Below are 26928 nucleotides of genomic sequence, written 5' to 3'. Positions count from 1 at the left end.
ATCCAGCAGTCGTGTGTCTGCTTGCCCCCAGACCCTCCGCGCTGTCTACCATGACTCATTAAAAGTAAAAAGCAGCAGCGCAGATCTGGCGACCAGCAACTGACCGCCGGCCCCTTCTACACACGGCTGTCGCGGGCCCGGGGCGCCCCGAGCCGGGCGTGGGCGTCGAGGGCCGTAACCGGACACTTTCTTTTGTGTGTGGGTGGCGCTCGCACCCAGTTCCGCACCTGTCGCTCTCCCCGCTCAGGTTTCCTCGGCGTCGACAGAAAGACGGCAGGCAGTTACTTAACGCTCACGTTCTGCATCTCGGGGGTTACGGCACCAAGCCGTTGCCGAGGCCGCTGGAGTGGAGGCACGTGCTTCACCCGTCCAGCCGTCTCCGGCGTGGTCCGCGACGCGGTACGGTGAAGAGAGGTTTACCAGTTTTAATATCGGCCAGGCCCACCCGTTCAGACACGCATTGATCCGGTCTCTCCCCAGAGGCCGACAGGCGGGAATCAGGAGAATATTGGAAATGATTTAACCCAGCTAAAATAACGGACCATGTTATTACACACCTTGCGGTTCCCATTTAAAGACGCTGCTGCGTCGGTCACGACCCCCAGAATAGGCATTCATCAAAAGGCCATTTCTGATCAAAAGACTACAGCCGTCGACCATTTGTCTTTGGTATATAAGAGTTCCACAGAACAGCCAGCAATACAGCGGTGACAGGCAGCAGACCCCCTTTATTTGATAAATCTTATAATCACGAGCAGAACTAGAGTTGCAGGACATGCAATTTTGTTCCATTTTCAAACTCTTCAATGAAATAATCCTATTACAGAATTATAAAGTGTGATTTTACTTTTGATATATATACACACACACACACACACACATACACATACACATATTTATTATTCTGATTAAATATTAATACAGACTTGGCCCTTTCAGAATGAAGGAAAATGAGAGGAACACACACACACACACACTGTCACAAAAACCGAAGCAGCAACTGGTTCCTATTTAACCCCCTTTGTAAAACACAGAGGCCATTCTGCGGGCACTGCAGGCTGGCAGCTGGGCAGGGGGAAGCTTGGGCCGGTCTGCTGTGTTCAATACACGGCCTGTCCATTCAGCACCAGACCATCGCGACGCGAAATGCACTCAATACGCCGGCAACAGTGGTCTTTGATAGGCAGGAAAAACACACACACACACACACACACACACACACACAACACGTGCGCCCCCCGTGCTTCCCCCTCCGAGCAAGCGAAACCCAGCACAGCGCCGGCCTGTACACACAACACCGCCAGTGTAACTAAACACGGTGTGCCAGTTGTCACACCCAACGCAGTCCTTTGTTCAGAGACAGGGAGACAAATATGAAGTGGGGGGGGACTGAAAAGACTGAAACGTGAAAGATTTTAGGAAATTAAGGGCAGAATGCAAAGAAAAATGACCACTCTGGCACGTGTGGCCTGAAAAAGCACTGCTTCAGTTTTTCAAGTACAATGACAGCTTGCAAAAAAAAAATAAAAAAATCGGAGAATTTACTGAGCATGTGTAAGGTTTTAATACTTGCCTTTTACTCTAGGCGTGTCATTAAATATTAATATATTGATTACAGTTTGTCATGTGAATATATTGATAGGGTTTAAAAGAATGTGTGCACTTTGCATTTCAGCTGGCCTTTCATGTAATGTAGTCTAAAAAGGTTTTTGGAGACCACAAGGGGGCAATATAAAAATTCTCATACAAACTGTTACCTGAAGCATCTTGTAACTTTTTCCATGTTCTAGCTGCTCCTTTATTTGATGCTGCAAAGCAAGCCATTGTTTTTCAAGTGAGAATTAGAACTCATATTTTTCATGCAAACTGAACAAAATATGTCAAATGTGCTCAACTATATTTGGGAAAATGTCAAATAAAAATTGGTTGCTTTCCCATTCATGGCTTATGCCTTGTCTTAGATAAAAAGCATTTGTGAACTGAGAATTTCATTGCAGTTCTCTTTTAGACTGGGCCTTCGCTTAATCGATGAAACGAGGGTGATAGTGGCCTAGTGGGTAAAACACTCGATTATGAACCAGAAGTTGTGTCCCTGACCAAGACACTTAACCTTGAGTGTCTCCAGGGGGGGGACTGTCCCTGTAACTACCGATTACCAAAGTTATATCTAAATGATATAAATGTAAATGAACTGGAGCCTTTCAAAATGTTAATTCTGAATGTCAGAATTTATGAAAATACAGACTACACAAAAGCTTAAGATGGGGGTTCCACCAACAAAATTGCTCTTGACCCATCCAGAGTGCAATCAACCATCAACAGGCCATTGAGCAATGAGCTCCTAGACTATCCCTGGCACAAACGCTCACTCACCGATCTCCCTCCATCCATACCTCAAATAAGCTGAATTCCCAGCAGCCCTTTAACACCAGTGGGATTAGGGTGGTCATCTGAGGGAGAGCGGACAGCCTAGCCGCAAGGCTCAAGACGCTGGTTGTGTGTGAAGTTGGGGGGTTGCCGCCTCAGCAGCTTAGCCAAGCCTGAAAGCAGGTCAGGAGGGTAAGGGAGAGCCAAAAAGGTCTGGTAAGGATAACGAGCTCCGGAATGGTGATCTCACCTCTCCTAAGTATGCGAGTAGGTGAAGTTGGGGGCTTGAAGCCTTGAAAGCTCCACTTAGACTTGAGAACAATGCAACTGTTGGGGAGGCGGCCTGGGGTGTCGCCAGCAACTGATGTAACTGGGTGCTGACGTACTGGGGATAACGGTGAACCTTTATTGGGCTACATTAACCCAGGGATTGTTTGGAGAGGGATAGATTGGGTTAGTCGATGGGACTGTTCCAATGGACACATTAGGCTACCAAAACGCGATTTCATGAAACATATTTCCTGGACAGAAACAAACTAGATTAACTAGATCACATTCTAGATCACATTCTGGGACTTTTATTTTTATTAACTCATTAAACTCACGAGTCCTAACAGGGAGGTGAAAATGAGAAAACAGCCCTAATATCAGATGTGTGTAAATGCTGCGTGTAAAATCACCTGCCGCACTTCACAGGGTGATGAGTCCATATGGCCTGAGACAGACACACACTCTCTTAATGAGGTTTAGGGAGCATTCCTGTCTAATCCATTTTGCGCTAACTGGATTTCGGAAAGGCCATGGAATGGCAGGAAGCAGCAGGGCGGACAGGAACTGGTCCTTTTTCGGAAAGGGTGACAAAAGCAGTAATGCCTGCTGCAGTCAGGCAGGGCTGTGGAGAGGCAAGGGGAGGCAGCAGAAGGAAGGCCGACAATGGCGAACGTGAGGTCATCACAGAAGCGAGGTAGTGGGGTCTGTTAGATAAATGACTCTGGCTCACACAGGAAACCCGAGACACACTCTGTTATGGAGAGAAGTTTGGAGGAGGGGAGCAATGATGATGATGGAGCCATCAGTCGGAGGAGTGGGGAGTATTGGGAAGGGAATTGGGGGATGGATGGATCAAAGGGTCCCACAGGATGGTGGGCTGTTACAGGAAGAATGTGAAGAGCCAGACAGGAAGGGGGACTGCGGGGGAGGAGAGGGGACAGACATTGGGGGGGGGGGGGGCTTCGGGCCTATATAGTTACAGGTTCAGCCGCACCTCTTTTCTTATCACTGACACACACGGTGTTCCCGCTCTCTCTGTCACACACACACACACACACACAAATGTATTGTTTACAACACTTCCGTACAGAATCGCCTACTTTCCTACCCCCAATTTAGAACAAAATGGTACTTGACATCACTCAGTCACACACTCACGATGGGGTGTTGAAGGCAGCTTTCCTCCCAATGGCTGCTCGGTGTTGAGAGGCAGACAGGCGGCAGTGGGAGAGTGTGTGTTAGTGTGTGAGAACTGCTGGACAGCTTGCGCTGTTTTATAAGGTCAGCGCAGGTAAATAGTGAGAACGGGGCTGAGGAATGTCGCAGCCGTCTGACAGAGACAGATTGGAGAGAAGAGACGCCGCGGAGGCTGAGAAAAAGAGAGGGGCTGGTTATTTCATATGCTGCCCCGTCTTTGCCTCTGTGCTGTTTGTGGCTTTTATGAACTCGGCATGTCGTTGAAGATGGTGACTATTTCACAAGCGCCCAAATGTAGGGAGAGGACAAAGCAAAACCTACATCGTGCTTCATTTCTCTCAAACAACTAATAGTAACATTACACAGGTCCGACTAGAAGTAGCAGACCATTGATCGAGCTGCAAGACGTCCAGAGTGTTTGAGTTCGGTGTGATTCCAGGCTAATGATAATAAAGTGAAGTCACTTGTGATACACAGCAGCATGGTGCACATAGTGAAATTTGTCCTCTGCATCTAACCCATCACCCTTGGTGAGCAGTGGGCAGCCATGACCGGCGCCCGGGGAGCAGTGTGAAGTGAAGTGAAGTGATTGTCACATGTGATACACAGCAGCACAGCACACAGTGCACACAGTGAAATTTGTCCTCTGCATTTAACTCATCACCCTGAGTGAGCAGTGCACAGCTATGACAGGCGCCCGGGGAGCAGTGTATGGGGACGGTGCTTTGCTCAGTGGCACCTCAGTGGTACCTTGGCAGATCGGGATTCGAACCAGCAACCTTCTGATTACAGGGCCGCTTCCTTAACCACTAGGCCACCACTGCCCCTGTGTGTGGGGACGGTGCTTTGCTCAGTGGCACCTCAGTGGCACCTTGTCGGATCGGGATTCCTTCCTTAACCGCTAGGCCACCACTGCCCTAATGAAGCTCTAGTCCCTTGTGGGTTGCTGATAGATGTAAATAATAATGACGAGTAGACCAACTTCACTTCTGAGCTACGACTACCACTACTCCACTCAGACATGCACAGTCAAATGTGAACACACGGAGACTCGCAGTCATTTACATTTTACATTTACATTTACATTTACAGCATTTACACCTTATCCAGAGCGACTTACAATCAGTATTTACAGGGACAGTCGCCCCTGGAGCAGTTTAGGGTTACGTGTCTTGCTCAGGGACACAATGGTAGTAAGTGGGATTTGAACCTGGGTCTTCTGGTTCATAGGAGAGTGTGTTACCCACTAGGCTACTACCACCCTGACGCACAATCGAGCACCGAGTGCTCATTCAAATACACCACACAGACCGCTGTATCAGCTACTAAACCTGCCGCCAAATTGCTGATGCTTCAGCTCCTCCCTGGCAACAGCACAGAGCTAAAGAGCTTAGGAGAGCAGGGGGACTTCCAGCACGATTCAACAAGAACGGTGTATAAAAGAGCAACACGGCTGAGGTGGAAGGCGGTACTCACTCTTCAGAAATCTGTTCCGGACCCACTTGTTCTGTTTTCTGGCATAGCGCCGTGTGGCCATCTTGAGCGCCTCGATACCTGTGGGTTAAAGAGGGGGGGGCGACAGAGAGAGAAGAGCTAAAGAATTCAAACAAAACATAAAAAGTGGTGAGTAAACAGAGATGAAGGTATTTTGCTTACCGGCAGCCCACAGTAACCCCAGGGCAGCAGTGTCACTCAGTCACAAGAAAAGGAAGGAACTAAAAGTGTGTGTGTGTGTGTGTGTGTGTGTGTGTGTGTCCGTCATTCTGGCATCCATTCTCAAAAAAACAAAACTGCCTCGAGAACAGCAGCCGGACCGGCACTCAGCATGTGCCTGTCTGTACCAGTTTAGAAGGCTCCTTCCAACATGGTCCATGAATGAGTGCTTTACCCATCCCATGAGTCCATCCTATTTGACCCGCTCGTGTCCAAACCTATTGTTAAGTCTGATGCCATTTCCCATTTCCAGGTCCTTCTGATCTCACAAGCGGGGAAATAAAGAGTGGTGAAACCTGTGTCACTATCTCTGGGCATAACAAGTCATTTCCTCTTTGCTTCCTAGTCACAAGGAAAGGGGCAAAATGACAGGATGCTGCAGCATCCTGCACACAGGAGAACTTGCACCTGGGAAAAGTACTTCCTTCGAAGTGAGATGGATTCTCTTCAGAAAGCTGCTGTGGGTTTATTACGTGATCTTTGGGATGTTGCTTTGGATCAGCAAATTGGCTATCACAGAAAGGGACAACCCCCCCCCCAGTCCAAGAGGACCATGTGCCCTGCTGATGGACACAAAGCTAGAAAGTGGGTATTGGACCAAGCGTTTCCTACCCAGTAGGCTACTATCACCGAGTGACAGTGTAGCTAATCTAGTAAGCGTGCAGACGGTGACAGGACCGCACCTTTGTCCTTCAGCTTGTCCCGCTGTTCCTGGCTGGTGTCCCCTGCCGCTGTGAGGTACTCATGAAACTCCTTGAAGCCGATGGACTGGAAGATGCCATGCTGGTAGTTCTGACTGGGAAATGGAGAAGAGGGGTCTACCGTAAGCATAATCACATACGAAACCAGTGTAAGAGCCAGTCAGTCAGAGCTACTGAGAATATAAATGATTTCTAATCCTGGTGAGGAACATGATAAATGCCTGGAGTGATTAGTTAAAACGGGCACATTATCCTTGTGTCGGAAAATGAAGGTTGCGCTGTTCTCTGGTAGGGCCGTACAGATCGACGCTCCGGAAAAGCCGGGTCACGGGGGTTCGCAGGGTTCCGAGGAAATCAGCGAACCCCCCCTACATCCATAAACAGAAGTGTGGAGGAGTGGGGTTGAGTTTTAAACTCCTAACAGGATGTGTGGCTCTGTTCTGTGCTCACTACAGAGAGGGAGAGAGAGAGGGAAAGGAGAGCAGGGGAAATGGAGAGGAAGGGCGGGTGGGGGGGGGGTAGGGTCGGACTGACCTTGCCACACAGTGGACGTGCTCTCCCCGAGTAAGGAGAGATGGCTGGCGGAAAAGAGGCAGACGCAGACAAACAGACGATGGGTGGTGGGAAGCGGATAGTGAGAAAATGGACAGATGGACAGAAAAGGGGGGAGCAGGGAGGGAGGAAAAAAGTGCTTGAGTGGTCAGTTCAACGTCGGGGTGGACGGTTGGTGGAAGTGGGAGATTTGGGGGTGGGGGGGTGCAGCTGGAGGTTGCCAGTTGGAGCGAAGCGGGCAGTCAGCCACCAGCGCATCAATACCCCGCAGCCGGCCCCGCCCTGACGGACCCCAGACAACGCAGAGTCATCAGCATCCACACATCACAGTCCAGTCCGCACTGCAGCCATGCGTCTCACACACACAGTACAGTATACACACACACACACGTTGCATACTACATCCATCATGCAGTTTTTCTTTGTCACACACACACTTTGCGAACCATCAGACTGTGTCTGCAGCAGCAGATTTAAGTGTGCGTGCAATTCGGTACACCGGAGGTGACAATCTTTCACCTTGTGCCACACTGACACACTCACACCACAGTCCTGCGACTGTCCAGCAGCATTATTTTCTTCTGCTGACATAAATCCTATTTCTCCCAACAGTCTACATGCTATACGGGTTGAGGACCATACGGGATCTTCAGGGAGAAAATCCATTTTTATGATTTTGCAAACCAGTCATGCAAAAATAAACCAGTGATCGCAATTTGGAGTCACCTTTTTTGCGGCACCATATAAGATGTAGCATGTTCCTAAACATCAGATCGCCAAGAACAGTTCACCAATCAGAAAGCTGGAATAAAAGAACTGGTAATCAATCTGCTTGTTTGGCTTGGTAGTGGGTGTGGTCCCGTAACGTATCCACTAACGGCACAATTAACCATGTATATGAAGAGCATATAAAAATGGAGGAAGACTAAATGAAATACCTTGTATTTAAGTTTGTACTTAGAATGAAGAGTACATCACATCATATTACATTTTGGTATAAAGGGCACTGAAACAGAAAGCGAAATCATTTTCATTTGCCTTCAGCTACCCAACTGTTCCATTTCAAGTTTTATTATAACAGTTAGACCATATCCTGTAGATTGGCATTGATTTTAATAAGCAACACCGCCCGTTTTTGGTTGTACATAATAGCAGTCAGTTGTCTGTACATCCCTGTATCATTACATTATTAAGACTATTTATTTGTTGCCCATAGTAACTATATAATAACACTGCCAAGTCCGCAAGACTCAATATGTTACACAACCAAAGAAATGTTCTTTTTATTTGGTAAAAATTGCCTTCAGTTCCTACCTTTGTGTAAGATACCGGATTAAAATGTTCAACTTTGGGGGGGGAAAAAAAAAATCAAAGCTGGATAAGAGCATTTTCACACTCTGCAACCAAAGGAAGCATCACAATATATTTTAATATCAATTTAGTTTTGTCCCCGCCATAGAAATTCTACAGATTTTGGGTCACAACAGCATGATCAAGTACCACAAGCCAAATGCTGTGCAGAAACACATATACATGTAGCAGCGTCACCCAGCACAGAGCCACAGACAGAGCCCCACCCCACACACAATGATCACACCGGATGTATATGGGATCTGCATCTAATTTATTAAGAAACACATGAACATTAACAACGCAATGGAACGCTGCCCTGGACGTTTCTCGCCCAGGCTGCTCGCTCAAGCTGACATTTGTGAGAGAGGAAGTACAGGCGAGTCACAGAATGTTCCTGAGTGGCTTTTGTTGCGCTAACACCAGTTGTTTTCTCGTCTGGAGCCACAGACAGTTCCCGACTTCAGATGACTGGCCCTTGGTGTGTGTGTGTGGGTGTGTGTTTGTGTTTCTTCTCTTACAAAATGCCATCTAATAACATCCTTACTTACACTACTTAAGGACACACAAGCTCTGAAGGGATGCTGCCATTTCCTATTATTTCTACCATCATACACACACACACACACACACACACACGATTATTATTAATGCGTGTTTAGCTGGTCATTACATCTATCACGACCTCTCACGGGTAACCAGAGCTGTGCGCATATCGCACTACCATCCCCCAACATTGATACGGCACGCTTACATCTGGCACTTAGACGAGGGTCTTCCAGCCAGACCACAGCCTCCGTACACAAGAGGCAACGATAAACTTCCTGTGCATGCAACCTGATATCACTGAGAACGTGATAAGCCCTCCTCCCCTTACTTCTCCCCTCCACGCCTCCTAAACTCTCCCTCAGAAGTCAACCCTCTGGGAAGCAGTTCACATGGGGGTGGTGGGGGGGGCTAATTAAAGTTAGTGGCCTGGCCTATTAATTCCATTGCGGGGGATGTGGTGGTCTTTAATTTCAAAGTGAACAATTAAACAGTGCAATGACTGGTTAGTAAAAGTTCTCGGAGCAAAAAAAAAAAAAAAAAAAAAAAAAAGCAGCTGATGGGTAGAACTCAGTGTGAACCCTTCCAATTTCATATCCTACATCCATATTGACTGCCTCAGTAGACAAGTGCCTTCCAGGCAAAGTTTGATGAGGACATCAACTCACAGGGACATGGGGATGGGATTTAGTGTGCCTTTTTTTCCTGGAAGAACTTCATTTCCCATGGTCCTCTCTCAAAAGTTAGAGGTTTGCTTGCTAGCTCACCGGTTGTCCTGGACCTTCTGCTGGTTGTAGCGCTCATGGAAGTCTTGCAGCTCGGTGATGAGACCCTGAGAGAGCATCTCATCTACACGCTTATCCAACCGCTCATCCAACACTGTAGAGGTACATTAAAAAGAAAGCATCACAACAATGCACAGAGGGTGGAAGCAGCATAGTGGGTAAGATGCTCGTTTATAAACCAGAAGACTATAAAGTCAACCCCCTCTTACTACCTGAGCAAGACACTTACCCCTGTGTGTCTGCAGGGGGACTGTCCCTAAGTCTAAGTCGGCTGCTAAAATGCTGTATAGAAACAAGCTAGAAATTCAGAGGTATCCTTAATAGTCAGGTACAGTACTGCCTGAACTTTTAGGAACCTAAATAAAGAAGAAAGCCCAAAGAAACAAAGTAAAAAATAATGTACGCACTGAACAGCTTTAACCTTGTGGTGATGGTGGGTGTGCACCATCACCTATCAAATTTCTGTGTTGATGACTGAAACACACCAGTATTACCAGTATTTTACCAGTATTTTATCGGTGTTATTGGTACCCTAATTCTGTATCTGAAGTGGTGGGGCAGTGGTGGCCTAGTGGTTAAGGAAGCGTCCCCGTAGTCAGAAGGTTGCTGGTTCGAATCCCGATCTGCCAAGGTACCACTGAGGTGCCACTGAGCAAAGCACCGTCCCCACACACTGCTCCCCGGGTGCCTGTCATGGCTGCCCACTGCTCACTCAGGGTGATGGGTTAAATGCAGAGGACAAATTTCACTGTGTGCACTGTGTATCACATGTGACAATCACTTCACTTTCACTTTCTCTTTCCGATATTCAGCCTTGGGGTAGAATCACAGCCACTTCAATCTAGTCCCACAATGAGATTTCCCAAGGACACGCCATTTCGGTGTCTGTAGCTTTAAATGCTAATGAGGAGGAGAGTGGCCTATAGAAGTGAGCGGGCCTTCAGAATGTTTGGTTGTGTCCATTTTTTCCTGGAAAAACAAACCCCACTGGTTCTTCAGAGTCTCAGATGACGGAACTAAAAAATACATTTGTGCTCATTTTTACATCCAATCTCTGAGCAACTGCAATGCTTCGAATGTTTAGAAGCCTTGTCGGTCGATGGAGCTACTTTTTTAGGGAGGAAAAAGCATGAGAAACGGGAGGTAACCTTTCCCATTATGGCGATATAAGGGGAGAAATTCCAGATCCGACCCTCTGACTGCCACTCTCTGAACAGTGAAACAGAACGACTAAAGCACTCTTTACACCTACCGCCATTTCTAAAAACATTTTTATTGATATATGGTCATAACCACAAGGTTTCTATGGGCATATAGTCAGGATATTGGTCAAGTTTATGAACATTAGCAAATATGAAAGAGATCTTTATTTGCACAGGAGTCATTCCGGGTTCTTTGACTATTATTTCAGAAATTCCTCTTGATCTTTTGTTGGTCGAGCCCACTTGGGAAGGGTAATTAATGCTCCTGAATTTTCAGTCTAACTGTGGATTGGTCCAAAGTGTAGAGATGGTTTCAAGTTTTCTGAGCCCTTCATGAGAGGGGGGGCAGGCAAAAAACAACAAGTGCCATACACTTCCACAATTATGTATTTGAAGATCAGATGGCGCAAACCAACACACACAATGTTACTACATTTCACGTGAACAGTTAATCATAAAGGCTGGTAAATAATGGATTAGTTTTAAGTCAATAAACAGATCAAAAGTAATATTTATAAATGAAGCGCGGAGGTGTGTACTACTCAAAATGTGCACGTGCACCCTTACCATCCATGTCGGCATGCAGCCAGAAGATGCAAGGCTCTCGAAAGCGCAGCGGACCCCCCAGGCCGTCTCCCCCCTCCTGACTCCTCTGCCGCTCCAACAGTTGGCTATGGGGCATCCCCATCTCCTGATAGACCTGCAAGCTCCTACAGCAACAGAGCAAAAGAAAGAACAAAGTTGCACAAAAGTACAGGTTCCACAGAGTTTAATTCTATTGCAGCAATTCAATGTCATGGAATTAACGGAATCAATTAATCATTAAATGCATACTTTTAAATAACAGCCCCATGAGAGTCTCATGTGCGATCTAAAAAAACGGAGCAGCTGCCCTGCATCAGAAACAACCGTGTCACCCAAGCACCCTTCATCCGAGCCGGGAGCACCGAGCCACAACAGCTGACGCACGTTCATTCACATCAACACTCCAGATGACAGAACGGCGGCGGCGGCGGCAGCCTGCAGTCGGCCAGCAGAGCGGCACCCTCAGCCAAAAATCACAAAACTGAGAAAAGGTGCTAATTGGCCCCAAGATACAGATCACATACCAAATCCTAGCGTACGAGGAGGTGGGGGGGTGGGGTTTGAAAAAAAAAAAAAACGATTTCGCTGGCACCACAGGCTGGCACGGCCGCGGGCGACGCGCTTTAAAACAGGTGGAGAGACAGATTTAAAGGGGCTTGTGCCAACGCGAACCAGGAGAGTACCAGAAGCACCATATTGAGGAAAACACCATTACAAGGACTTACACAATATTAAAAATATTGCCTCAAATATCAATAAATTGTTCCAGAACTGCAAATGCCACATATGTAAAAAGGGTACAGAGTGCAGAGAGCAGATTTTGAGAAAAGGGGATCAGGTGAAGAATTTGTCTGGGTGTCATTTTGGAAATTGAATTACATTTAAGGCATTTAACCAGTCCAGCCCTGGAGACACACAGGGTTAAGTGTCTTGCTCAGGGACGCAATGGTAGTAAGTGGGGTTTGAACCTGACATGGTGAGGTTCCCCCCAGTTAATATAGCTTGACCGTATGGCATGAAATTAATATTACGAAATAATTTGAAGCATAGACGTTATATACTGCAGTATATAATTTGATAAGTAAATTGAAATGTAACTGTTTTTGGAAAGGTGTCCATAGCAAAGGCACTGCAGCAGCAAGTTATATAATAAACTTTTTACAGATAATATCAACATATGGTATAACTGTATACCAGATAAAACAATATCTGGGCAATTCTACCAGAAGTGGTTTTTGTCACACCCATAATTATGTGCAGCGTGCGCCCAAAACTAATGCCTCATGCTGCAAGTAGGCGTGGTTTCGCGCAGGTGATGAGACTTTACATTTTTTATTTTTAGTGAAGAGCAGGTATTTCTGCTGTAGGCCGGTATAATCAAAATCTCTTCTGTTGGCCAAATTTATATTGCATACCTTTTATACCACGCAGCCCTAAATACTTGCATACATTCTTCATATCTAGTCAACTCTCCCTGCCAAACTACAGATTACCTTTGCACAAGTGCATTGTACAAGTTTGACAGTTGTCTCAATACGCCCTACACAAAATGTCACATATATGTTGACACTAAAAGGATTTTGGAATTGTGGACAATTCAATTCAAATAATTTTTTTAAAAGGCACAGTGGAGCAGCACACTGTGTATTGCACTATAATCTCAAAACTCAAATCTGAGTCTGGGCGAAGGGGGGGGGGGCGAGGTGATAATGGCTGTTTGTATGATCTTAAAATGGTATTAATATTGTGAAAATCAGATTGCAGAACACACACTACTAAGAATTTTTTTAAATAATAATAATGTAACAGGAGAAGTTAGTGTGGCGAACATGCACGTCAGTGAACCCAGTTAACACCTCCACCTGGATAAAGCAACTAGGTACTACGGCCAGAATGCCGTGTCACCCAACCTGGCAATCTTTCGGGCGTCGTGCGGGTGCAACATGGCCGCCATATCCGGGTCAACTGTCTTCAGTTGCCGGTGGAGTTCGGGGCCACCCAGCTTCTCTAGTTCCGCCTTCAGGTCTGGAGAAACCGAGGTCTCTTTCAAGCCCCCACTGGCCTGCCATCAGAGAGAGGGAAAACATAATAATACAGCAATTTTGCCTGGAGTGTCTAAAAAGTTGAGGCCACAATCTACCAAGGGCTTGTCTCATCAATGCTATCAAAATTAACCAAAACCTTTTTGAAAGCCAACAACCCTCATCCTTGTTTCTGGAACATCTTTTGAATGATAATTTGGCCCAAACATTAATAACCAGTGATGAAGTAAAAGTGGGAAAAATAGGCAGCAATATATATACATATATATATCGGTTTGTTTGTTTGTTTGTTTTTTGTTTCAAAACATAAAATTACAAACTATGGAGGCCACCACAATTCCGGGAACCAGGGACCTGGATTGGGGGAGACTGAGACCAAATTACACCCTACGGTTATTTTTCGGGTTGAAGACGTTTTAAATGTGCATAAAATAACGAACAGACAAATCAACTGCGTTTCAGTTGTTTTATTTTTTATTTTTTAAATGGTGAGTATCTGAATTTCACATCATATGATTTTGGCAATTCAAGACACACTTCCATCACTGGTATTTCCTGGTAGACCTTTCAGTGAGGTAGAAGTGTGAAAGGGGTTGTTTTTGATGAATTAAAAGAGGAAAAAAACAGAACATTTTCCATCAGTGCGAAAGAGCTTAAAATCCCTGTACTCACCCCAGAGTCCAGCAGGACCTTCCACAGCAGTGACTCGATGTAGTAATTGGTTCCCCCAACAACGATGGGCAGCTTCTGTCGGTGGTGCAGGTCCTCTATGTGAAATGTTAAGGACCAAATAACAAAAATCTAAATTCCGCAAGCCTTCCAACTACATATGGAACGTGGAACCTTTACACATGTATTCAAAGTACACGGCTAGTATCGGTAAACCCTTTTTTTTTTTCGAAAAACAGGCCTGGGTGGAGAGCCATTGCTTGCACATCTGTTGGGTTAAGCTGGTGTTACACTGGTTTATACCTTGAAAGCAACAGCAACAACGGTACATCATTGGTGGGTTCATTCAGTTCAACATGCAGTTTAAGACTAGGGACAGTGGCACCCATCTTTTTGAATCCTAAGACAGCTGCCCATGTCGTCTACAGCAATGACTGTCTCTGCCTAGATGTAGCTCCCATCCTAAATCTAGGTGTAGATGCAGAGAAACAGGTTCTACGGGCATTTTTAGATGGTTGTAATACCGTACTACACCACGCTGTTCCTGTGAGCATCTGCATCTCTCTACACCGCACCCGCCTCCCTCGCTCCCATCCATCTCGCTCCTCCTCTCCCATCCTCTCTCCATCTTTGGAGGTAATTAGATAAGCACTCTGATGAGACAAGGCCCATCAGCACTCATCACTTCATCCCCTCCGCCCTCTCGCTCTCTCACACACACACACACATCTCCCCACCCTGCGTCACACTTTCCCCAGGGACGGTGCTGGAGAAAATGTATAAGGAGTCAGAGAGTGCAGAGGAAGGGGGAAGGAGGGGTTCAGTAATAAAATACAGGAGGTAGGCATAGAAGCATGCACGCACACACACACACACACACACACACACACACACACACACACAGCGACTGATGCACAGTCATCACCACCCATAAGTAATATTTTAGTAAGGAGTGCATTAAGAGGGTAAGAGCTGAAGACAGAACAAATCTGTATCCGATTGTCTGCATAAAGATAATTTGTTAAATGTGCGCGTGTGTGTGTGTGGGGCTACTAGGTGTCGACAGAGAGGAGGCTCCGCCCTGCCATCACACAGAGCGCCTCCATCTATTAATATCCACACCACTGATCAGCGCTCCGCTCCAGCCAACATCTGCAGCAAGCAGCATCAGACACACACACACACACACGCACACACGCACAAACGAGAAGTATAAAAATACAGTTTTGCACCAAACACACACACAGACACCTGCAAAGCACCTGGTGAACGTGTCTGGATTTGTGTGCACAGACGCCTAAATAAGAGGCCTTTACCTTGAATAAGACTCGAAGACTTCCCACACAGGCAGGCAGACAAACACAAATGAGTCACAGTGTAAAAATGGCACTGATGCTTTATATATGCATGCACACACACACACACACACACACACACACACACACACACACACCTATACCTTTTTCACATTTCTGTACATAAACGCATACTACAGCGAAATAGCAGAGTTCCAGTCTGTGCTCTGAGAGATCACGCTTCACCATGTGGTGGAACTGAAACAACCTGCTTCTGAATTATTCACGCCCCACAATGGGCTGGGAGAAGGATGAGGATCCGAAAAAAATCTAAAACATGTGTGGCAAAAATAAAACCGAGAATTGTTTTTTTTTTTTTTTTTTTTTTTTTTAAATCATAAAAAGACAATAACATGACCAATTATACAGTATGAGATGATCATAATGAATGTGGATATGGGAGATGTGGCAGAAAAGCTGCATTAACGTGAGCTATGAGTGTATGACCTGCTTAAATCTGCATGAGATGCTGTGTTTTTATTTCTGCACTTGAATTAAATATATCTGGAAAAAAATATTTTTTAGGACACACGCCTAACAAATAACCAAAAGCTCAAACCAAATCAAATAAAAGCTCTTCAAAATGAAGAATAATCCCAGATTACATGCATGCCGTAGTGAGGTTGCAGAAATGAAGGATATCAGGGACAGGGCTCGGTTCCGGAAGTCCACCACAGTGTAGCTGCTTACCAGCGGATCCAAAAAGCTGATCATGTGATGGCAACACTGGGCCTGCTCCTCCGCAGTAACCTTATTGGTGATGATGTCCAGGCCTTTGTACACCTGCAGACAGGAGATAATAATGTTACTCTAAAGAGTTCTAGCGTGGAATCCTAGGCCCCCTTTCTCAACTAAAATAAAAATAAGAGCACAAAACCTAGACCAAAAGGTAGACACAATATGGCAGTATTCAACTGGGTAACAAATTCAACTATGAACCGGAATCACACATTAGAATCCAAACTATGTGTTCCTGAACGTAATAAAAAATAAATTCTGAATCTCTACCTAGCTAGGAATACCAGCTAAATGTTCAATAACATTTAATAATAATTTTCATGATTCTGCACTGGCTGGTGACTGACAGTGATGTTTTTTGATTCTCCATTAGAATGTCCATCAGTTATTTTCTTATGAAAACTACTAGAACAACTAGCAGGCCTTACAAATTGTCCAAATGTTCGCTAGGACTCTAAATATGAACACATTAGAATTTGCTGGTCAAAGGTCAAGGGCATTGTGGCCTCATGTTCTGCTGATCACAATAGATCAGGAAGTCCTGAGGGGAATAGCTTCAGGTCCAAAATGGATGGATTTAACCTTGGTGGTGACAGGGTCACGGTCACCGTTTTTTTCAAGGTATACGTTGGGCTTTTAGGTGTCTGGTCACACTTCAATGCCAAATTTATTTAATATAATTTAATATTTATTTATCCTTTTCCTGCCTCCAGATGTTTTCCGTCAAAAACACAAACCTGTGGCGGGCATTATGTATTTGGAAGCTAAACAATACAGGATATATAATGACTCTCTTGGAAAATCAAGAGAATTTAAGAGCAAGTGCAATTAATTTACTTTGCATTAATATTAGAAGAGCATATTAATTGTTAGGAGACAATGAGCCAATCAGTGTGGGGTGAGAGCTGAAATGAGGGCGGGACTAAACCAGACGCTCACCGCCCATTACACCAGCGCCAATATCTTCCAAACGCCGGTATGTGGCATCTGGCCGTCAACCTGCAGCTGCAGGGCCCTCTGGGCGCCCGTGGCTGGACGCGGAATGTCTCGGAATGCCAGGGCCAGGGGAGCCAGATTCCAGCCACGCTACTGCGCCCCCCCCCTTGCGTGCAGATTTTAGAGAGTACAGAAGATCTGCTGCTGAATTATTTAAGAGCTTCCCTCTCTCTCTCTTTCTCTCCCACTGCAGGACGGCCCAACAAAACAAATCTGGAATAGAGAAACATCAGCGCATATAAAGTGAAGGGGAGGGAAAGAGCCCGTACATAAACTATAAAATATAAATTAAACCCCATTAATGGCCAAGTAATCCGTATCAGGTAAACATCTCCCCACTGTAGACAACCATCTTGGTGGTCAGAGGTCAATCCGCTCGGTTAATGTTTGCTCCGAATTTGGAGAAATTCCCTCTAGGCAGCATCGCTGATCAATCGCATTCAGAAGCCTGTATGGTCAGAGTGACCTTGACACTTAATAACCGAAAATCTCAAGGCTTTCCCGAGATCCAGTTCACAAAAATAGCACAGACAACCCAAAAACATGACAGCACAACAAATACCCCAGCAAACAAAAACTCCCAACTGCACCATCATTACCAGTCACAACACTATTTGCTGTAAGTATAGTAAATACTGCTCCATTTTTGCACATTTGCAACCGTAAAGCAGTCCAAATTAAGCATTTCGGAAAATTTGGAAGGTGGTAGTCAGTCCCTCCAGGACGTCAGGACATTGCAGTCAGAACAATCAACACAAACTTAACTAAAACTTGACTGTAAAGGGGGCAGTAGTGGCCTAGCAGTTAAGGAAGCGGCCCCGTAATCAAATGCAAATTTCAAATTTGTCATGTACAGTTATACACACATACGCGACTGCTATTGACCTCAATATTACTAATATTGCAAATGTTCAAGTATTACAAATATAAACAAATATTACAAATTTATGTTTTAATTGACATAAATTATACATAACGAGTAGGGTGAAGAGGTGCAAATGTGTAAATCAGAAGGCTGCCGGTTCCAATCCCCATTCGTCAAGGTGCCACTGAGATGCCACTGAGCAAAGCACCGTCCCCACACACTGCTCCCCGGGCGCCGGTCATGGCTGCCTACTGCTCACCAAGGGTGATGGTTAAAAGCAGAGGACACATTTTGTGGCGTCACTGTGTGCTGTGCTGCAGTGTTTCACAGTGACAATCACTTCACGGTCACTAAACTCTGCAAACTTGCCACGTCATCCAATCACTGCAGCCTTCCAGACAATTTGGCAGCGGCTGCAGTCGTAACCGCCGCTGCTCAGATGAAAACGTGACTTCCGCCACTATGCACGGGTACCAATTGACACAGGCCGGCAAGTTATCTAACTAATGGAATATCTGTGCTTTAAAATAAGTTAATAGGCATGTGAGAGTCTGGATTAGGGCGCAATTATGAGCGTGATCAAATTCAGCTCATCTCAGTGACCATCTTTTTCATGATCACATGAAAAAAAAAAAAAAAAAAAATGAATTCAGCATTTTTTTGAGTATTATGTTTACGTTACGTTAAAATGGAGGCGCGGCTGCTGAGGCACTGGAATACGGGAGCAATGCACACACCACCACGTAACTTGCAGTTCTCTGCGTAAAGCTAGCAAAGAGCAAAATGACTGAAAATAGAGCAGAGGAAGGCAGTGATAGTCACGAAGATGACTTGCAGTTCCGTGAAGTCATTGTTCACAGGTGAGGTTACACGTCATTGGTTGTTTGGAAATGGTTTGGTAATGACCAAAGTAACGTGGAGCAAATGAGGCCACCTTGTAAGAGGTGCAATATAAGAAAAAAGTTAGGGGAGGAAAAATAAAATCTCTAGAACATTTTAATGATTCGAAAAATACAGTACAGGCCAAAAGTTGGGACACCTTGTCATTCAATGTGTTTATTTTCTTGATCATTTACATAAATGCTGATAAATGCTGTAAATGTAAATGTACTTAACAAAAAAAAGGTGAAATAACTGAAAGCATGGTTTATATTCTAGTTTCTTTGCTCTGATTACTGCTTTGAACACTCTTGGCATTCTCTCGATGAGCTTCAAGAGGTCGTCACCTGAAGGAGTTCCCAGAGGTGTTTAGCACTTGTTGGCCCCTTTACCTTCACTCTGAGGTCCAGCTCACCCCAAACAATCTCGTTCAGGTCTGGTGACTGTAGAGGCCAGGTCTCCACTTCTTGTTAAGTACATAACTCCTCATAGTTTTGATGCCTTCAGTGAGAATCTACCAATGTAAATAGTCATGAAAATAAAGAAAACACATTGAATGAGAAGATGTGTCTAAACTTTTGGCCTGTATTGTATATCATGATCATTTTTTTGGCCATATTGCCCAGAATTAGTCTGGATATTTTTTACATTTGGTTAGTTTAAGTATACAATTCATGACAGCATAATGAAGTTGACCCCTAGTTGGGGTCAACAAGGACAAGTGTTTCAACTGTTTCATAGAACGTGCGTGCCCTGCAATGCCCAGCCCCTCCACCCAACAGACCCGTTATTCTATTTCTACTACAACTCAATAATGACAGGAACAAACTGTCAGCTTAGCTCCATTATTACAGAGGACAAACAGAAAGCAATTCAGTGAAAGACAATGCAGACGTTATTCAGCCTGATGTAAAGTCGTGCGACTGAACACAATCACTTATCATGGATTCCAGATCCAATCAGAGTCGTATAGCTGGCGCCTTTAGCGGGGGGCTAAAGAGTTAATGAAAAGAGGCGGCTGGGGCAATCGATGAGTCCGTGTTCAGCGTCTCTGCTCCCATCTCCGGGAGCGGTGGGGGGTGTGGCGCGCTCGCACTTCCTGTCTGGGCAGATCGGGGCACGCGGGTTCAGCGCCCGCTCGTGTTCTACACCGCGGGAAGCAGTCGCCGAGGGAGAGACGCTTGCCGTCACCTCCCAGATCTTTCTACTCCGTCCAGCAGATTCGCTGGAGCTCTGGATGCAGTAGTAAGCCACAAGGGTGGAAAAACCAAATCAAATCTATTTCATGGTGCTGCGTACCGCAGGCGTGCACAGGCGGGGTGGGGATGAGGGGAGTCGGCCGATGCGACATCCCGGCGTGACAAAGAGGCCAGCCGAGTCTCGCCACTGCGCACCAGACCTGCAGTTATATGTGCTGAAAACAATGACATCTCCCACTGTGATGGGAACATCCATTTCACCATCCTCACCAATATCGAGTGTTTCAGTTCGAATAATAAATTAATCAGGTAGAAGATATAGTGAAACATTACAACGAATCGCCTACTAACATAATCACTTAATCCTTCAATAATAGCCACAATATTAAATAATCCACGCACCTCTTTGCCCATTTAACAGCATCTATGATTGGAAACATCATGATTATTTGGGGGTCACAGGAGGACAGAACACCAAGACCTGTGCATGAGTGAGGACGTTAAATTTATCAGCATGTCTGGACTATTGAAATTGAATAAATCACCACATTAACCAGGACGTGGTCATTTCGGAATGTGTTGCCAGCTTTATTAATACTTCTGATGTTGATCTAGATAGAAAGTTATAGTGATTTATGATCACTGACAACGTCAGACTCCACCCTTAATGAAACTGAGGGGGGAAAAAAATAATAATAATAATAAAAGGAAAAAATGATGCAAACACATGCGTGTCTAGACCATTAACTGTTATTGATAAGAAAGCTCATATTCCGCTAAAAAAATAATATTGATTTACTGCCCGGTCTAACACACACTCGGGGCGTGTTTCGTGTGAGTGAGTAAGAGAGATGAATGGTGGTCATGTGGCGCTCATTTTGGGCCACGCTCCTCGAGTGCTGCCTGCTCTGGAGGGTTTTGTTCTAGCCGCCGCCCGCACCCGTCGACCCATTGAGAGAGTGAGAGAATGAGAGAGTGAGAGAGAGAGAGAGAGAGAGAGAGAGACAGTGGCCCGTACCACTCTCTTACAAAACACCACGACACCCCACCCCGGCTCACCCAACCACTGCTGAGCGTCTTTGTGGGATTCCCCCCCCCCCCCCCTTTTTTTTTTTTTGTTCTGTTCCATTCAGTCGCTCTCTTTCCCCCCTGAACACATACTGTTCCCCCCACCTGCTCCATGCTATCCTTCTCTTTCATCTTCCTTTTTACGGGGATTTTTTCCCCCCACTACGTCCTCCTTTTGACCGTCTGGCTCTCTTCGCTGCCTTCTTGTCCCTCCCTCTCCTACCGATTCGCATTCTGTCCCACACTCGCTGGGTTCTGAATGCCACATGTCTAATCCGCAACAGCTGCCTGCTACTGTGTGTCTGTGTCTGTGTGTGTGTGTGTGTGTGTGTGTGTGTGTGTGTGTGTGTGTGTGTGTGTGTGTGTGTGTGTGTGTGTGTGTGTGTGTGTGTGTGCATGCTCGCACGTACATGTTCCCAAGTGAAAGCCCTAATTGAAACGCTTCATTAATGAGGACATTTGGTCCAGAGAGGGAAGAACAGAGAACGCAGACGGAAGAGAGGGATAAGTTGTGATACCTTCATCTATATTTCATTATTACAAATGAGCGATTTCCAGTCTGAAATGAGGGACACAAAGACGCGCTGCTGCAGTCGAGGAGACGCCCGTCAATGGAGCTTTTATATGAGAGAACAGTGCTGAGCGTGAGAAAGTGTGTGTGACGCCCAAAGGAAGGAGGTGGGGGACAGAGTGAGAGAGGAGGAGGACAAAAGGGGGAGGACTGGGGGTCCGTGTTGTACATAAGGTGGGAGCAGAGCTTTTTGTGCAGTTCGGAAGAACAGAATGAGGAGGAGAGGAGGGCATGAGGAGGGAGAGGAAGACTAAGCCATCTCACACACACACACAAAATGTTGGGCTACAACAGCAGACCCCTGATATACACTACAGCACAGAGAGAGTGTGACACACCCACACACACCCCACACAACACACTCTCATACATAGACAAAGAGAGAGAAGATCGTGGGGCAGCAGGAATGGATGAAATGAACGAGGTGAGCAGCAGACGATAAAAGCAGACAAGCATGAGGGGTCTGGAGAAGAAATGCAAAGAGAGAGAGAGAGAGATCCCAAAGGACGGTGGGGGGGGGGGGGGGGAAGAGAAAGGAAGAAGGGAGAACAATAGAAAGAGAGAGAGAGAAACAGAAATGGGACACAATAGGGAGGGGAAAATATGTTGAAACAAAGACTGGTTTTCTCAGCGGGATGCGATGCAGCGGCCTGACCCACAAATCAACATCAGCCCAGAGCCCCTCCATCACCGAAACGTCCCCAGCTCACCTGCCCCTCTCCATCTCCTCCCGCCCTCCCTCCGCTGGGACGATACCAGCAAATCTGGCCTAATAAATCATTCAGCGCACGCGAGCCACGTCGCCACAGCCCTCGCCGGTACCCAGCCTACTTACGGATGACCCCGTTCCGGCATTTCTTGGAGAGCGGAGGGGTGAGGAGGATTTCCAGGCACTCTGGAAACGGCATGGCACGAGTGGAGAACGGGCTGCCGGGTGAGGAAGGGGGAAAGAAATCTGTCCCCGAGATGAACCCAGCAGCACCACGCTTTACCAGCAAATTCATGCACTTGTGGGACTAATAAAAGATCGGCTTATCATATGACCATGAAAGACGATTTTTCAGCTGAATTTTATCACATTTTTCTGATCCTTATTCGTCACAGTAGTGTGACCAGTAGAATTCCCGCCCTCATTTCAGCTCCCACCCCACACTGGTGGACTCATCGTCTCCTAACAATTTATAATTTTGTAAGTGTTGAAATTACACATTGAATCGATTGTATAATCGCTGCACCGCAATGCGGACGTGCATCGATATTACAACAATGCAGAGCAGAAAACTTCAATTCTCGGTATGAAAATTCATGAAAATTCTCCCTAAAAAGTAGTGCCGGTAGTGAGCGGCCTGATCTACAGCGCCGCTCCGGGTCCGATTTTCGCGCTGTGTTTGTTCTCGCACCGTGCTCAACATTGAAATTTGTTGAACTTGGACCGCTGCGCGCCGCAATGCATTTTCACGCGACCAATAGAATCAAAGTGAGCGAGTGTCCTTTCTACCACTTCGAAAAACACACCGGGGAGAAACACTTACCCGGAGTTTAGGTTTTCTGTTCAGTCCGCGCTCACCTGAAGCCACGGATGCCTGAACCAGGCGTTTTTCTGCCGTTTAGAACGAGTTTGATTCACGTAGTGGAGGGAACGCTGGTGAACCATGCAGAGAAAGGAGAAGTACCAGTATATACGACTGTTACGGGGTGAGTGCGGACTAAAGTTTTTCTGCTCATTGTAGCAAATCAAGGACAGCGTAGAAAATGTATGGGACGCATCGCGATGCGTCGATAATCGTAATCGAATCTAAACATGAGACTGGTGAAAGTTCACACCTCTAGTGGCCAGGCAACCTCTGGAAATTGCATCCAGCCAGGTTGTTAAGACATTTCTGGGTTTTTGTGCTGCCTAAACGTTCGTCACATCATGGGCATCCTACATGACTATTCAAATGAAATTCAAATGGATCAGTTTCTTGCCCACTCACGCTAGTCGAAGTCCCACTGGCACACACCCCCCCCGCGCACAAAGCTGATCAACAAGATAGAGTTCAGCTCACTCAATCATTGATCAAGGTAGTAATCACCCAGCCTTATTTTGACCACACGTGCTCAATGCAGTCTGCAAGCTGCCAGTTCAACTAGTGCAGCTACAAAAAAATGAGTATTCGAAGTAAACCTTAACCAAAGCTATGTGACAAATTCTGTTTTGTGGGGCACCACCATTAAATATGTAAAGTAGTCTGAGTTGGGCGTCAACCACCCTATTATTGATGGCGTATTAGTACATATGTAAACATAGTCAATGTGTCTGTTATTGACCACCTGATATCCGATGCATTTTATTGCTGCTGGCCATGTCCTTCAGGATGTAATGAGTGATGAACAGAGGAGCCACTCCAGACACATCAGTCTACACAGGCAACCAGACATACAGACACAATTGAATTTTACCATCCATTCAGTGTTAAGTTAATCAAAATCTGCTGAATTGACGGGGTCCGTGAAGGTTAAAAAAGAAATCATTTTAAGCCCAAACCACTCATGAGCAACGCCAGCAAATCCCAATTCCACTTTGATCCACCCCCCTTGGAGCCATACAGGTCTCCAGAATGACAAAAAAATAAAAAAATAAATAAAACACAGCCTACAGAACATGCTGTGTTTGTGTCAATCTAGAATGTCCCATTTGCAAACAACCCCCATGTACTACGCCTTAGACAGCACTGGGAAAAATAGGGCCCATTGTCTGTGTGTCAGAGTGATATACCATGTCAGGATCTCTCTCAGGGGAGAGGGAAAAACCGGCATGTAAGCTTTCAGAAGTCATGCGTGTCCTCAGTGGACCTTACAGGTCTAGGCAGTAATCAGTTGCCGTACGACTCTCTGAAGCCTCAATGCTGAACTCGCAAGCTCAGGTCGTTCATCGAGTGAGGCAGGGGTGGGTAAGGGTTAAAAAAAAAAAAAAAAAAAAAAAAACACGACACCAGGAACCCAGCACAATGATCCTCCTGTGGCTGTACATCCTCGGTTCAGAGCATCCCTGAGGACTTGAGGAGGAGGCGTATCATGAAGATGAGAGGGATCGTAATTACAGGCTGAGCAGGAAAGTGTAAGCCGCAGTAGTTCCTTCCATCAGTCTTCGCACCGTACCCATGCTGAGATGCCGGTTGGCTGGGGGGGTTATTAACACGCCGCGGTGGGACAGCGGGTTGCTGAGCGCCACTGCAGCTACTTACATATTCCCACCCATTCAAACTCAAATTGCGCTAATAAATGATTCTCTTTGAGACAGGGGGGAAGGGGAGGGAGTCTATTTTACTTCTCAAAACATCTCATATTTTCATGCAATATAATACGTCATGTGAAATATGACTACAGTTTGGACATGTATAAAGTTGAATCTGGGAATGATGTATGTTTTTCTGCCTCAGACACACATATGTGAATAAGATCTTTAGTCAAACAGACTAAATTTTTAATGCACCATGTGCGTTTAATTGCAAGAAAAGGAACACAAAAGGAGAGACACTTATTTTGGTCGGGGAATTAAACCAGTGGTTGGCCTACAGCAGGTTCCATTAATGATGAAGGAAGGGGCAGTGGTGGCCTAGTGGTTAAGGAAGTGGCCCCATAATCAGAAGGATTGCCGGGTGGGTTAAATGCAGGGGACAAATTTCACTGTGTGCACCACGTGCTGTGCTGCTGTGTATCAAATGTGACAATCACTTCACTTTAAACAAATGATCAAAAAACTGTGTTTCGGTCATCTGACTCAGAATCTGGTAAGCATGTAAAGCCAAGATCCCTAAGCCAGGGGGGGGGGGGGGGGGGGGGGCATTTATATTGTGTGTGACGTTTTTAGTTAAACCCAATATGATTGCAACTTTCAGTATGTTAATAAAACTAAAAACTCCAATGAAATCAAATCACATTTCAAAACATTGGTCTTGGTCAATACAAATCAGAAGATCAAATTTAAATAGTTAATTATAATGTTCTCTCAAATAAAACCTTCTGAAGCAAAAAAAACATGCTGTATTAGCATTAAAAAAGATCTGACGTATTTCACAAAATTACAGTTTTAAATTTGTTAGCCATTACTGGCACACATTCATCTCTGGGAGTTTATTGCTTTCAATGTGTCTTAACCTTTGCTATTTCAATTGTTCCACTTTAACACACACACACTCTCTCACACACACACACACACACACACACACACACACACACACACACACACTCCGAATTAGTTACGCACCAGCAACACCACACACAGGCATTTCTGTCACGCTCATGAGTTAAAGCTCCCAAAGGTCTTCATTCCTTGTGACTGACCCATCAAATTGTCCCCTGAGACCCTGCAGACTCCCATGGGGATGAGCAGGATATGCACGACCCCGCCCACCACACGCCCCTCTTCTCTCAGTCCCTTCTTTCCGCCAGCGCGCCCAGTCCTGAAAACCCAACATCCACCACTCTCTCACGTTCCCATGATGCCAGACTGGCCTCAGGTCCTTAGACCCGACTCCTCCGACCTTTAGGGTCACTGACTATTCTAACGTCCGGACTGTGTGGGTGTCCAACAACTGATCTGTTTCACGTACCCCCCCCCACACACAGATTTATTCTCAATAAGTATATACAGTCTTGTGTAAGCTGCATAACAGAGCCAACCAGCACAGCCTCCCCAACACAATAGGAGTGTGGGAACCAATTCACTGGGACAATCGTGGCATCGCCACGGCGTCCAAGTTAGATCAGATTCTAACAATTGTCAACACGCAGTTATGCTGAGACATTCAGAGTGAACACACTCCAACAGTGTCCCAGAAGAGGTGCAGCTTGGCGGGACAGTGGAGGATGTGACAGCGGTGCTGGATGGGGGTGGATTTTATTAGCCTAACCTAGTTAAACGTACCCAGTGACTGCTGCAGGACACTCTCAACGGAATACGACATTCTCAAGGATGAACCAAAGACGGAGGGAATTACTGGACTTGCAGGGGACTGAACAAACATGAAACGCTTCGCTACTACTATGAAACATGTATTTAAATCTAGAGATTGCACTCTTCCAAATAACTCACATTCAGTCACATGAATACAAAAGGAGACAAATTTGATATTAGTAACTTGATATATAACTAATAAGACAATCTGTGAGTCTACAATCTGTATTTTCACAGCATTCTTAGATCACTCACATTCATTAACCACAGAGGGGTCGTGGGTACCAGAGACCATCCTGTATAGTCAGGTGCACCCTACATGGACAGACACACACACAC

The 26928-nt window shown here is 45.7% G+C and overlaps 1 protein-coding gene across 2 annotated transcripts in view; it reads right to left on the bottom strand.

Moving 5' to 3' along the window:
* trit1 (tRNA isopentenyltransferase 1) overlaps positions 1 to 26928 on the bottom strand; it is a 37486-nt gene that overhangs the window by 9260 nt on the left and 1298 nt on the right. The window contains exons 2-9 of one of the 2 annotated variants that reach the window (XM_028963863.1): positions 15977 to 16117; positions 13983 to 14081; positions 13179 to 13330; positions 11251 to 11393; positions 9464 to 9575; positions 6231 to 6343; positions 5311 to 5388; positions 1758 to 1808 (exon numbers count right to left, since the gene is read on the bottom strand). In XM_028963863.1, the coding sequence (XP_028819696.1) occupies positions 1758 to 1808; positions 5311 to 5388; positions 6231 to 6343; positions 9464 to 9575; positions 11251 to 11393; positions 13179 to 13330; positions 13983 to 14081; positions 15977 to 16117 (889 nt within the window). The remainder of the gene's footprint in view (positions 1 to 1757; positions 1809 to 5310; positions 5389 to 6230; positions 6344 to 9463; positions 9576 to 11250; positions 11394 to 13178; positions 13331 to 13982; positions 14082 to 15976; positions 16118 to 26928) is intronic. The other variant, XM_028963864.1, reaches the window with a different exon arrangement.

This window comes from Denticeps clupeoides, chromosome 20 (assembly GCF_900700375.1).
Source record: "Denticeps clupeoides chromosome 20, fDenClu1.1, whole genome shotgun sequence".
Classification (NCBI taxonomy): Eukaryota; Metazoa; Chordata; class Actinopteri; order Clupeiformes; family Denticipitidae; genus Denticeps; species Denticeps clupeoides.
This window is presented reverse-complemented; position numbering and strand designations above follow the sequence as displayed.